Below are 14071 nucleotides of genomic sequence, written 5' to 3'. Positions count from 1 at the left end.
AAGATGTCCGCTGTCCCACGCTGCATTTAGAGATCGCCAACTGCATGTTTGAAATCTCTATACCTCAAGAAGATCCGCCACCTAGGTGACTTCTCTGAAGGCATTCAACATTTTCTGAGTGACCATAATGCTTCATACGGCTGTTTGGAAGAGATCTTTATTTTTCACAACAATTCCCACAGTGGAAGTTTTTTTTATAAAACAAAAAAATGACCCTGAGTCAATTGGGAGTTTTCCCCAGGGAGTGGTGGTCATTTTTTTTGCTTTCTCCTGAGGACCGCAAGACTTCTCCTGTTGTTCACAAAGAGGGGAGAAAAAGTACACCTGACCATCTGCTGTAATTGGGAATGGATGGACTGATGTACTTACCTGGATTGGCCCAGGTCTGTGAGGTTATCAATGTAAATTTTCTGCTGAGAGGGCCAGCGTGAGGCACCGCCAGTGGAAACAGAATGGTCCATCCAGCTTTAAGTAGAGAGAGATCTATAAGTGCTTCAGACAGGATATTCTGCCATGTTACTTGTGGAATACTCTACCTGCCAAATTCTAAATCATTACAACAAACAAATGATGGACGGAATGCTGACAATGCAGACATTCTCCCCCAGTCAAGAGATCTGGGTTAAATCCATCGTTTTTTTGCCCACTACACCACCCCAGTTTAGACATGGCCATATGCAAATCAGTCTTGACCCTGTGCCTCATGGGAACAGTCCAGCCCGAACTGCCAAGCCATGTCTTCCCTGGACCAGAATCAAGCATCCTAGGACCGGTTTCTGGCTATCAGCCGTCATCAGCCAGGATAGCTTGACTCCAGTGGCATAGTGAGCACAAATTCTAAATCAGGCACTCAACACTGTACTCATGCCATACTAAATGCTGGTTGCTTGTTGGTATAAATTCGATGATAGTTAATGAGTCTCGCCACGTATGGCGGAACCACTGGTGGTAGAACAAGTATCGCCACAGTGTCTAACCTACACCAGCGGGAGCTCTTCTCGTAGCTTCTGTTGCTTCCTTCTGTGCCCCTTTGCTGTTTCTGAGGAAGCTTCCCAGGGACCTGAGGACTGAGGGCACTAAAATCTAGGGTGCCTTGCTCTAAAGGGAGGAACCGAGCTGTAGAATTCTGTTGAATCTGGTGCTGTGGGCTTTGTGTGTGAATGAGAGGGTGCAAATGTGTTCACATTATGAGTGAGGTATAGTCAGCTTCATTCAATTGTTTTGTAGCCAAGCCTCATGAAATGCTTTACTAAAGAGCTTTCTCGGTTTTTATGCTTTTTTAAAAAGACAAGTGTTATGCAATATCCTTTCTTTGTTGCAAACCACTTTTCCAATGTTTCACATTGTAGATTTTTACTTCCACTCCAACACATGAGTGGCAATATGTGGAAAATGATTTGCCGGGCTGAATAGGGTTCCCGTGTTTCGAATGCTCCGAAAACTTAAATCAGTGCATTAAACAGCTTCCCCCTGCATACACAATAAACAGTGTATGCATAGTATGCATACACTACTATATGTACTATAGCCATGACACTATGTCACAGCGTTGCTATGCCCTGATTCACTCAGGACACCACCCACATCCTTTTGTTACAATCTAGTTCAACATCTGTACACTCATAGATGCCCTCACTCCTCATTATGTAAGTGGGTTATATTCCTTTTAATGTTTTTAGTGCTTGTTCTTACAACAATTAGTGATAATGAAATAGACAGAGAAGAATTGAAGTTCCATTCTGATTCGTTCTTTTCTGCTTATGGAATCTGCCTGCTGGATATCGCGCCCCCACGTGCTCACACGGTCATATCATTTTTGACATTATACAGCATGGCTTGTGGTTTTGTCGTATGGCAATGGATATGGACTGAATATAATCTTTTAGAGGTAGCAGAAAAATAGGTGCAAGGTTCTCCACCTGAAGAAGATCTTAAAATCCTCAGGAAGATCCTGATGAAGCATCCACAATTCAGCAGAGGCTTATTCCCGAGAAGGCAGCCTTAGAAGCTCTCCTTAATATTTACTTTAACTAACAGAAGGCTGCTTTATTTTTAATCCAAGCGGTACAAAAGGGGGTGGTGATGGACGGAGCATCAGAACCAATCAAACACTCACACCCAGTCAACAGATCTGGGTTTGATCCATCCCGTTCTTTAGCCCACTCTGCCAACCCAGTTCAGACATGGCCATATGCAAATCAGTCTGACCCTGTGCCTCATGGGAACAGTCCAGCCCGAACTGCCAAGCCATGCCTTCCAATCACATGCAGTTCACATCCAGTGGCGGCTGGTAGGGAACGGTGGCGGAAGGAGTGGAGTGGCTGAAAAAAAATGTAATTAAATAAATGAAAAAGGAAACTTACCTGCTGGTCGCCAGTCGCCGCCGCTCCCTTCACGCAGGAACCAGGAAGCACACAACCTCCCAGACTCCGCTAGCCAATCACAACGCTGTGTTACAGCAGCGTTTTGATTGGTCTGAGCACCGTGGTTCAGCGCTCAGAGAGGGACTGAGAGGCTGTGATGTTCTCCACCCAGGCTGTTCAACACAGCCAGTGGAGAACATGCAAAGTGAGCATGACGGTTTAGCCGGACCAAGATGGCCAGATAAACTGTGAGGCCCACTTAAGGTGCAGCAACCACTCCTCCTCCCTGTGGCTCATGGGAGCTCAGCCCCACCCCACCCTAACCCACCCTGGCTGCAGTGCAACTGCAAGATCAATACTAAAAATTAAGTGACAATAATGTTCCGTCATTATAGTTTTATTTTCCCTTTGCACTGCTCTTAAAGCAGTGGGGCGACGCTCCTCTGCATTAGCGGAGGAGCCGCTGATGCGCATAACACAAAATCTGACTCGTTTTGATACCCATTTTTTTTTAGCACATCTTCTGATTAGTCACCATTTTAATGAACGTAATATTATTTTAATGTTGTAAATTGTTTTTCATACATCCTTGACTTATTTTGGCAACCTATCACTATCAGCTTCACCTATGTCCTCTCTATGCTTCCATGCTCTCCACTTCATTTCAATTCTTTTATAACTCACGTAGCCTCCATCTTTAATTCTTATGGCCACTTTTCTCCACCTTGGTCATACTAAGCTTTTCCTCACATACCTCAAATTTCCACCTCTCCCTCACTCATTCAAAGGCTTCCTCTTCAACAATTTAGCTTTGGTTTGGAAGTAGTTCTTAAAAATGATGCCAATGACTTGGTCCATGATTTCTGGCTCGCGTCCATCTAATGATAGCCTGAATCTTGTGTGATTTGTGTACAGGAAGTGAAACGCAGAAATTCAGCCTCGTCTCCGTCTCCGTCATTTCCGTGGCAGTCATTGCCGGGGTGCTACTTGCAATACTGTTGCTAGCCATGGTCCTCGTCAGCCGATACCACAAGAGGAAGACGAAGCAACTCTCCGAGAAAATGTAAGCTAGCCTCGGCCAAAATTGGGCACATAAGTTCTGTTCAGCTTTGTTCTTTAAAGTATTTACAAGGACCAGCTAGGGAAGAGTAAAAAGCTTGTCCTCTAATCAAATCTCACAAAATCAACAATCACCAGCAATAAGGGTTCTTTAGTTTGGTGATGTTTGTTTAGGTTTTAAAACCTATAGTGACATCATTCACCGGTTGGCCCTTTAAAGAACTTTAGTCATTTCTGGGAATGAGTGATATTCATCACTGGGAAATGGAAGATCTCTCTTACAGTTGAAAACAATTTCCACTAGGCTTTCAAAGTCAATTTTAGCTATAAGATGTCCACTGAAAAATGTAAAGATACAGGCAACGTGTGGTACTTACGGCAAGGGAACACAAGCAGGCCTCTACATGGCCTTGTAACAAGTACCATAAATGGCAACATAATTGTTAGGCCAGTATAAAAAATACTCACCATTACTGACCATGGAGCTAGTCAATAATGCAAATTATTGGCTCTCCGTCTACGTATGCCTGATCCGCAGGCAATGCTTTTAAGGGCAGTGGACAATAAACAGTGTTATCGACTGGTGCAGATGTCGGTATTGTTAGCAAATTAATTTGGTAATACTGTTGCCCTTTCTCTTCTTCTACCCTCCCTCCCACTCCTGCCAATAGTGCTGTATTTACCAGAGCTAGACATGGGCTGTGTTTGAGGGTGATTTGAAAGCAATGGATGAAAGGTGACAAATAAAATTCTGTAGGAGGGTTATAGAGAAGGAATTAGTGAAATATTGTTTGCAAGTTAGATAGCTGGGGAACAATATCAGCGCATCATGAGTCTAGCAGCGGGCATTAAAGTCAGATATGCAAGAGAAAAGCTCATTGAGTCTTCCTTTGTTTTCCCACAGTGAGGAGCTATCAGTCTTGTCAAGGGAGAATTCAAGAAGGCGCCTTAATTCGAACAGTGCAAGTGTTGACCGCAGGTCACAGGTGAGATCTTGTTAATAACCACAAGCTTGATGATGCTTTGCCTAAAAGAGAGGTGTCATCTGCTGAGTAAATCACTGGCTCTGGAAACCAAGTGACCAGAGCTCTGAGGAATGATTCCTGATGAGGCGAACCATGGGTGAGAATGGAAACATCTGTTCTTCTCCTATTTGTGTGAGAAACAAGTGGACTCCACTATTATGCTCTGTATGTTGGTAAAGTACCCAGTCCTACTCTTGAATCACTTCATGCACAGAAGACTCAGGTTGTTAACCCTGCCTCGGATATCCAACACTTAACCTATCTTCAATTTCCTGCGTAGCAACCTCAGCTCTGCCTCCCACAGTCAATTGTATGCATACAACCAATGAGCTTTTACGAAACTTATAAAAATGCATCCTTTCCATGTCAGCCAGAAAAGCTCTGCAATTCCATTCGTAACTTGAGGGATTATTAGTGTTTGGTTGACAGGGTACTTTGCCATAAACCTGGTGTTGTACCCTGTCCCCAAACTATTTGCTACCTCCGTTTATTTGGAATCCGACGAAATAGAATGTTTCCACTCGGCTGCTGAGCAAAGTTAAATTGGCTTCAGAGGAGTCCTGGTGACAATGGTTCCTATGAAGGCACAGGGATCTTTTCCAGGCATGAGGAGATTTCTAAATATGGTGAGTGGTCATCTGCCAGAGTGGTGCAGTTCATGACTTCTGCCACCCTGGCAGGACAGCGGGCCGCCCGCCACACCTTAAGTACACCCCTTAACGCTTTTTTAATGCCCTGATTTTAGGCTCTCTATTTATTAACACCAGTGTATTTGTTCTTGTTTAATGTAAAGCACAGAAATACAATTTAGTGCAGTGCTCTATAGATTTCGCCTTCAATTCTGAGATTTCGAATGTACTCCACGATGTATATCCACTACAGAGTAGTTCCGCAGTTATATTCTCAATCATAATATTTCCAATCTGGTCTAGGATGTACGCCCACCATGTTAACCTCAATCTTTATATTTCAACTGAGGCTCGTGATCTTCAATCTCCAATTTTCTAACAACCGCAGCTTCTCAAGACCTGACATTTCCATGTCAATCATGTCCCATTGATGCTCACAATGCCGCATTATCATCTCAATACTGATACTGCTGTTATGATTGTTGGAGATGCTGTTCAGAGAAGGGGTTTGAGGATGATGTTTTGAGGAGACAGAAGAATGTGGACATTTAATCCTCAGTAATACTGAGCAAAAGGTCCTCAGATGGGTGGACTATTTCCCAAATAGAGGGGGAAAGAATCCACAAATAGAGAAAACAAGACATCAATTATTCAAATGTGTGTCAATATCCAGATTTTTTAAATTACCAGTGATATTGTGGATTTTAGTGTAAGGCTCCGGGGAGTTTAGGTGGAATTTCAGTGGAGATGTGATCATTGTCCCTCCTAAGGGGGAATATTCTTGACCATGGTGCAATGCCTTAACTAGAGCGCCAATATAGGGTTTGGTTGTTGCGTCAGTTGTCTTTATGAGAAATGTAATGTTTATTATGCAAAGCGACGTAAGTTTTCTAGGGAGGCTGGGCAGTGGAGCTGGAGTTTTTAACACTTTCCTTTCTCTATGTTCAGACTGAGGAGACCCTCCCCATGAGGACTGGGAACCATCCTGACAGCCTACGGGACATGAGCATCAGTTCAATGATGGTAAGAACGTCGGCATAGTAAGACGGATCCTTAGACTGTGTTCTTTCGCACAGTGCTTCCCTCCTCCTTGATCTTCACCGTTCCTGTGCACAGGCGCAGCACATATGTACCTATTACTTCCAAAAGCACGGACAAGGATATGCATGGACAGTTGTACGTTAAAATGTCAACAGGGAAACCTTGTGCTAACTCAATATCGCCGGGACACCCCGTTGGGGGTAGCTGTGCGCTCAATAAAGCTATTTTATTATTATTAATATCATGGCAAAAAAAATTGAGAACCTAGATATCAAGCATGTAAGTGCATTTACTATACATACACAATATACCTATGTCACCAAGGTACATATATGTGGAGTTGGGAAAAGTAAATCTATACTTACCCATATATACTGCCTTTCTCTATATTTTGTTTCTCAGATTTTAGTTCACGCTGTTCTGTGGGTACGATACTCGGACATGGATATTAAGGTAGAATTCCACAAACTTATTTGTTGGCATGTAGGCTCTTGTAAAACTAACTTTTTTTATTATAGGATTTATACCCTATTAAATATCCGAGGGAGATTTAAGATTTTTTTTTTCTCCTTGTGTCATTTCCCCTGGCTGCTCTCTCCCTATTTTATCACAGGGGCCCTCTGTTTGCCATTATATTTATGTAGGCACACCTACAAATCTAATGCATAAGCAGGCATACACACATGTATGTATATAACTCACACACACACACATGCACAAGCAGCAATCTCATGGCATGGAACGCCTTGCCTCAGGAACTACGGAATATCCAGGATCTCAGACTTTTTAATAAACAATTGAAAACTTTCCTTTTTCCGGAGTCGTGCTAAAGTTTTGTTTCATAGTGTCACCTTTATTTTGCGCGCCAGGACACTCTTGAGTATTTGTGCGCGGTATAAGTCTATTATAACATAGCATAACATAACATGCTTACACATAGGCCTATGCACAAGACACATATGCACCCACCCACACAAACCTACATTTATTTTACTTTATCATTGATGTTTATTCTGGACATAACTTGGAAGTTGCCAGTTCGGATTTGGGTAAATTCAGCATTTTTGTTTTTCATTAATAAGGATTATATTCTACTAGATCAAGGTTCACAGCTCGTTTGTGTGAATTGGCAGTGAGTTTGTAAATGCCTGTGACACTTGTTACAACATTACTGTTTAACCCCAGACGGATCAGCAGCCGCCTCCCCTCCCCCCCTCAGCGCCTTGAGACCCTTACGGGTGAGTAGTCGTGCTATACAAACCCCTGATTGACTGATTGAACCCAGGCAATTTAAAACTTCAGAGCAACTTACTAAGCTGTGTTGTGACATACCTTACTTACTGTAAGGTTCATCGATTTGATCCAGTCTACTCAATCGCCAAAAGTATTACGCATACAAAATCCTTGTATACTCGGGCCCATTGCTCCTCAGCTAGTGGCACATGCGGCCACAGCAGGTCTGAGCGGAGGGGCTTTAGAAGAGATGGGTAAGGAGCGGTTCTGCAACATAAGAGGCGACATCTATCAAAGCTAATGTTCAATTCCAAGGACGAGTGGCTTTGACCAGTGCTTAATTTGTAAAAACAATAAGTACCCGGGCTCAGTCAGGAGGCCACTGCAGCTTGCCCCGTACATTTGCCCCTCATATGCTGCCAATGATATGGTCAACACACCTGCTAGCCATCGCACTCCTACAAGTGTGACAATTTGGACTCCTTCAGGCCCCCAAAGCTATAAGAATGATTTGGGCAGCAGGTAAGATTTATTTTTAATGTATATTGAATTACTAATTCACTATTGTTGTGAATATTTCGAAATTATCCAGACAGCGCCACCTTGTGGCAGACTGTCACAAGCCCCGGTGCTGACAATCAAGTGCTGGTGCCGGACACCGGAAGCCACCAGCTCAAATTAAGCACTGGCCTTGACGTAGCTGTGATGATAGCCCCTTTGGACGCCTATGGGCGCCATTTGCAAGCATATCAAGCCATAACCGTGTTCATAGCGCCCGCTTCACCCTCCGGGCATGTAACCCCACCCCAATGCACTGTTGGTGAAGTGGATGACGCAGATGACATTTGGAAAAGGGTTAGAACAGAAGAAAGAACTCCAAAATAGATTCTTAAAGAAGTCCCCAGTCCTTTCCTTTGCAACCATAACAAATACCCAATGTATTGAAAAAAAGTAACTCGTTTTCCTTCTATTAGGAAATGCCCAACAATAGCATGCCACGAAAAAATGTTAAACTATAAAAAATTTGAAAGATCTATAGTAAAATAAAAGGCCATTGCATTCACCCTGAATAAGTACACATTAGAACTAAGCCTAGGCGAAATTCCAATTACGCCCGCATGATATCCTGTAATTTCATTTTAGACAACATTCCTAAATTATGCTATTATGCCACGTCACTTATAATGGGCCATTCACAGCAAAAATTTAGCGCAAGCACATAGTAGCACAAGAGGTCAGAACGCGATGCGCTGCCATTTGCTGCGTTTGTACCTTTTGCGCATTTTTGCGTAATATGCATCCCTGTGTTAAAATATATCACCAAGTGACCAATTTGCATTTTGAGTAATTGTGCGTAATGTTTACAGAATTTCACGGGATTACTCGGAAGAAATTTATGCAACTTTCGCAAAGTCCTAATTAGAACTGGAAACTCGAATTTGGAAGCAGCACTGACATAATTAGCACCTCAGTCATCATAAACAGATTTTTTTCTCTAAACTTCATTGGATAACTTCACTAAAATCCTACACTTTTCCAATCATGTGATAAAAGGCAGGGGAAAATGTACATTTTTTTACTACCAGACTACCAATATTCCGTACCTAAATATATAATCGTTTTAGATTTCCTATCCACTACTGCCATCTAGAGGATACAGCGAGTATAATTTTTCTATTTATACCCATGCTGATAAAAAAAAGTACTCGGGGCAACAAGAGACGCTTGAGTTCTAAGGATCTCTCCAGATCACCCACAGAAGTGTTGGAAAGTTGACTGTTTCAATGATGTATAATTTATGAAAATGTGATTCAATGTAACCCCAAAGGTTCTCCCATTGCAGAACCTTGGAGTAACGCAACTGATAATTTATTATTTAGGTGTTAGCCAAGCAGTAATTGAATTTTTTTACTCCTTATATTAAGATTTTTTTATTGGCACCACCGTCACAGAAGAGTTGTTATATCTTTAAATATGAGTTGATTGCTTTAACAAAAAGTGTGCAGGAATTTGTTTCGGTCCATGAAGTGAATTTATTGGTATACGCGTGAAACACCAAGTAATATCTTTTGACTGAAAAAATATTATTTGAAAGAGCGATGCTCCATTGGATTTAGGCTCTGACTCTGTGTTTTTATTTTTGTAGGGAGAGGAGGCGGATCATCGTAGTTACTCCACACTGACCACGGTCCGCGAGATTGAGACGCAAACTGAGCTGCTGGCTTCCGCCGCCCCCAGCGAGGAGGTCCAGGAGGAAGAGGTGGAGCAAGGACAAGATGAAGAGCAGAAGGAAGACAGCCTGGAGGAGAAAGGAGAGAAAGACTTCCACGGGAGCATGGAAAACCAGTCTTCCATCAAACAGGCCATGGACCATTTCTACCCGGAGAATGGCACATTGCGGATAAAGCCCGATGCCAATGGCATCTACATCAATGGGAGAGGGCATCTCGTATGAGCATCCCCAACCAAAGACATGCACAGGCGTGAAGTGCCAGACATTGAACTTGGTGGCAGCAAAGGGCTGTGCTTCCGGGGAAGAGGACATGGGTGGGATCTTGCAATGCGATAAGGATTACTCTGGCAACATTGGAAATATACCCTCTGCCCAGGATTCACCTACAGCAGGAAGTGCTACAATACACCTGGTACCCATCCAAGCTCTGGCATGTGTCAGGCCTCCTGGGATCCTCCATGAATGTATCTAGAACTCTCCAGCCATGTTTGCTGGAGGCGAAGGCCTGTAGACCACGCCCGCGCCACCTGGATTCAGGGTACAACAGTTATTTATTGCAGCACAGAAGGCGTGTCTGCTTCACTCAGCATGGCATCTTTACATTGAATGGAATCCACTTTCTAGTGAAGACATCTTTTCAGTATTCCATATATTTATATTCTTCAGGACTGTATGGGGATGTTGTACTGACTCATCAGTTGGAAGGAATATTGCCCATGATGTTTGGAACTCAAACCTTCCCCCTCTCAGGACAACACGATCATGGTTTTTCTTTCCTCTTTACCACCATGGCATAGATCGATATCCCCGGACCGCGCGAACCAGCTTGAGAAGCCAATGAGCTCTCTCAATTGGACCCGGTGCTTGTTTGTTAAGAGTGGCATGGAAAGGAAACCATAGCAACATAGACAACAGACACACATCTCTGGGCCTTGTTAGCTTTGTCTTCTATAGCAGTACACATACATGCCTGGTGTTCTGGATTTGCCCTCATTTCTACACCTCAAATGGCTCTCTGTACCTTTACCTGACTTTAATGCTTTTTTAATATCTGATGGTGCGTATGTGCCCCCAACTCTGCTGGAGGCTGGCCGACACATGCAGGGCTCTCTAGGTGAAGGTGCACACCACTGAATGTCCAGGGGGGTGTCTGTCTTCTCCACTCTTGAACCATGTGCACATCTCGCTCAAAAGCTTCGCCATCCGAAAATAAAGCACCAAGCTCTCAAGCCTGCAAGTATTAGGGTGAATGCTTGGTGACCAGGACTATCCAATCAAGATGAAGTCTGCCACCCCAGAGACCGAGGAAAGGACCATTCCAGTTGAGAACAGAAAATAAACTTACATGTTGTTTCATCTCACAACGCCCTCCTCACGGTTGCATATACATTGTGGTACCCTGGATGAGAACGATGTTAAATAACCTTTTAATGAGGGGCCCCATTTTAAGTTCTCTGCACTTAGATCCCTCCCAGAATGAATACAAACCAACACTTGGTAACTACTTCTCTGTCATGCATGACCAACAGGTTGGCCCTGTCCATCTTCACTGCTGCTTTGTCTCTTCCTGTTCTTTCACTGTGGCACCAATTTCATATGAGAACAAGTGGGGAGTGGCGGGTGACAAGGATAGTAGTGATGCTCGGGTCTTGCAGTTTAAAGGGGCCTTTTGGTGAATGATGTCACAATGCATCTCAATGCCACGTCAGACGTCCTCACACAAGGAAATATCCTAGAATGCACATTGTTAGTGACTGTCTGCATTCACGGCAACTTTAAGAGAATTTTTTTTCCCACTACATTGGATGCTCCATTTAAAAGGCCGAAGCAGATCCTAAAATATGCATACTTTGGGGGCTCAGGAGCACCCGTTCCCTCCAAATTACTATTACTCTGCGATATTCCGAGATCTTACCGTGGATGAAAACAGTGAAGCGTCTTCCACCCCACCCCCCCCAATCATACAGCCTCTCAAAAGATTAAAAGATTGGAGATCAAGAATGGGATTATTTCTTTCTTCGCCTGTCCTCACCCAGCACAGTTCTACCTTCAGAGATAGACCTATTTGTCAATGTGGGACCATTCATGCTGCTCCCGCAGATGTTTGCAGATGAACAAGGGCAACAGGGGCTTGAAGGCAGTCAAAAGGATAAAAACCAAACATGAGAACACTGAAGCATGTTGAATTAGACCAATGATATTAACCATTACAAACAATCCGAAACACAGCTTTTCACACAGTCCAACTTCCATGTCCCAACTCAACTGTTGTTAAACTTGAAGTCTTTTACACCTTTTTTCACACACATATATTTTGGAGTTATCATCAGTAGATGAATTGCATTTGCCTTGGTAAGTTGAGAAAAAAGTGGTCAAAGAGGTAAATTGATCTCCTGGGACCCACAAGTCAGTGGTTCTAAACCCACCTTCCTAACTTACGCAAATTCTTTTATCCAGGGCTTTAAGGGGGATAAAAAAAACTGGTGATCTCTTAAAGGGGCGTGGCCGATACATTTAAGGGCATGGCTTAAAACACATAAGCTAAAAATCTGTGCTTAGCATAGTGGGCGCCCGGCTGGCATTTTGCTGCTTCTGTGATTGAATCCAGATGTATAATACAATAAGTACGTTTACCTACAACAAGCCTGGACGATTGGTTTTGTCAATGGCTGTTAGTTGCATAAGATACAAAAGCAACAATTATGGCTTTGTTGCATATAATATTAACAATACTTCCGTTCTGAAATGATGAGACGGTAAAATAACTATAAGGAGTCTCTTTGAAGTTACCTCAAAGGCAGTAAAGAGTGGTACTGATCAGAGTTAAGATATTTTTTTCACCCAGAGAGTGAGGGAAAAATGGGGAGCCCGCTAGGGACCCTCCTCAGCACCTGCTTTATAGAACTGCCGATGCTGAGCACCAGCAAGTCCAGGCTCACTTAAAGCCCTGCCTTTATCTCTTTCAGAATTTGCTTAGGAATGGTCTAATCACTCATCTTCGTATGCACTCGGCAAACAGTTAATGAAAATTCTCTAGGTAATAATCCTCCAACCAAAACATAACATTGCTTCTAAGACCTGCTTTGATATCCTAACGGAAAAAGCAAGTCTGGTGTCATCATTATATGATGGTATGTATAGTAATCAGAAATCGGGGTATTTTCAGGGAAATATCTCTACACGCTGTAGGATATACAATCTTCGAAATCATGCTCAGTACGAAGACTTTTCATTTATGTACACTCTGGCAAAGGACACAGACCCAGAATTTATTAAAGTTGTGTTTTCATAATGGGTGATTTGCAGGCTCATAATTTTCACCGAATTGTATAATATGTAAATATTTATTAAACATATACATTTTGTATTCTTAAAAGTGGACTGTGTTTGACTATTCACGGGGTCACCAAGCACGGCCCGGGTTTACACCACAAATGCACTGCAATCTTAAAAATCATCATCAAACTACAGCGAGCTTTGCGGTAAATGGGACGTTGGAGAGCAGATACGTCTATTGTAATACATGAGCCGACATTTGCCTATGCACATTTTAATGTAAACTCCAAAAAAGAAGCCATGCTAGCTTTTTCGCCTGAAATCTTGCAAACTTCAGTGGATTTCTTTAGTTCATGATTCATACACAATGCCTACATATTTAAGGTGGTGGCCAATTCCTCAGCATTGCTCCATGAGACATTTTTGACAGAAGGCAGATGCTTTCTTAAACCATTACCTAATAGGAAAGTGATCAAGCTGATAGGATCTCAAAAAGTGATTGTAAAATAAGACATACATGTTTGGCATTGCAGGGTGCCAGAAAATGCTTAGGTCATGGGGCGGAGTGCTGCAAGAAAATTGAGTGATTAGGGTTAATTGTTGAGCTCCACCCTGCTGAGCTCATCTATCTATGATCAGTTCCCTATCATTGGCTGAAAGAATGAGCCGGTCGAAAAGCTTGCCAAATATCATTATCAGTTATTAAATTACTTAATGTTTTATGGAGCACCAAATGCTTTAAAAATAATAATCTTCTGCTCATTAGCAAGAGAATTTTCCGCACATTGATCTCAACCTAGTAGTCAAGATATCTGATGCTTTCCAAAATTGCCTATTTTATTATTGAACATTTTAAAGAATGGTTCAGCTCGAGCAAATTGAAATCACTGGATAATTTAATCATGATCATGGCCAAAACTCAACTATCATAGTGTTTTCAGAATTTAGTAGCATTCAGATTCATGCTGCATGAAAATTTGCGTTGCTGCATGGCACAAAAGGCTGAAAAGAGTGCAGCACCAGACGTAGTAAAAGTACTCTGCCGATGATGCCGTTAGCAGTGCTCACACTAAATCTGGAAGTTAGATGACATGTAGAGACTCGCACTGTGGCCCAAAGGCGAGTTTTCGAAGTCTAGCCTAGCCTTTAATTGGAAGTTAACGCTCCAATAAAAATTTCTAGATGTACATACCAGCAGAGTGGCCAAACGTG

At 42.7% G+C, this 14071-nt stretch overlaps 1 protein-coding gene across 3 annotated transcripts in view; it reads left to right on the top strand.

Annotated features, from left to right (window-relative positions):
- Window positions 1–12959, top strand: part of NECTIN4 (nectin cell adhesion molecule 4) — a 155675-nt gene extending 142716 nt beyond the window's left edge. For 2 of the 3 annotated variants that reach the window (XM_085638913.1, XM_085638914.1), the window contains 4 exons: window positions 3279–3426; window positions 4327–4408; window positions 6025–6099; window positions 9497–12959. In XM_085638913.1, coding sequence (XP_085495039.1) covers window positions 3279–3426; window positions 4327–4408; window positions 6025–6099; window positions 9497–9805 — 614 coding nt within the window. In that variant the 3' untranslated portion in view covers window positions 9806–12959. The remainder of the gene's footprint in view (window positions 1–3278; window positions 3427–4326; window positions 4409–6024; window positions 6100–9496) is intronic. The other variant, XR_014972285.1, reaches the window with a different exon arrangement.
- Window positions 12960–14071: the final 1112 nt, after the last annotated feature.

This window comes from Triturus cristatus, chromosome 12 (assembly GCF_964204655.1).
Source record: "Triturus cristatus chromosome 12, aTriCri1.1, whole genome shotgun sequence".
Taxonomy (NCBI): domain Eukaryota; kingdom Metazoa; phylum Chordata; class Amphibia; order Caudata; family Salamandridae; genus Triturus; species Triturus cristatus.
Note: the sequence above shows the minus strand (reverse complement) of the source record. Positions and strands in the feature narration are given on the sequence as shown.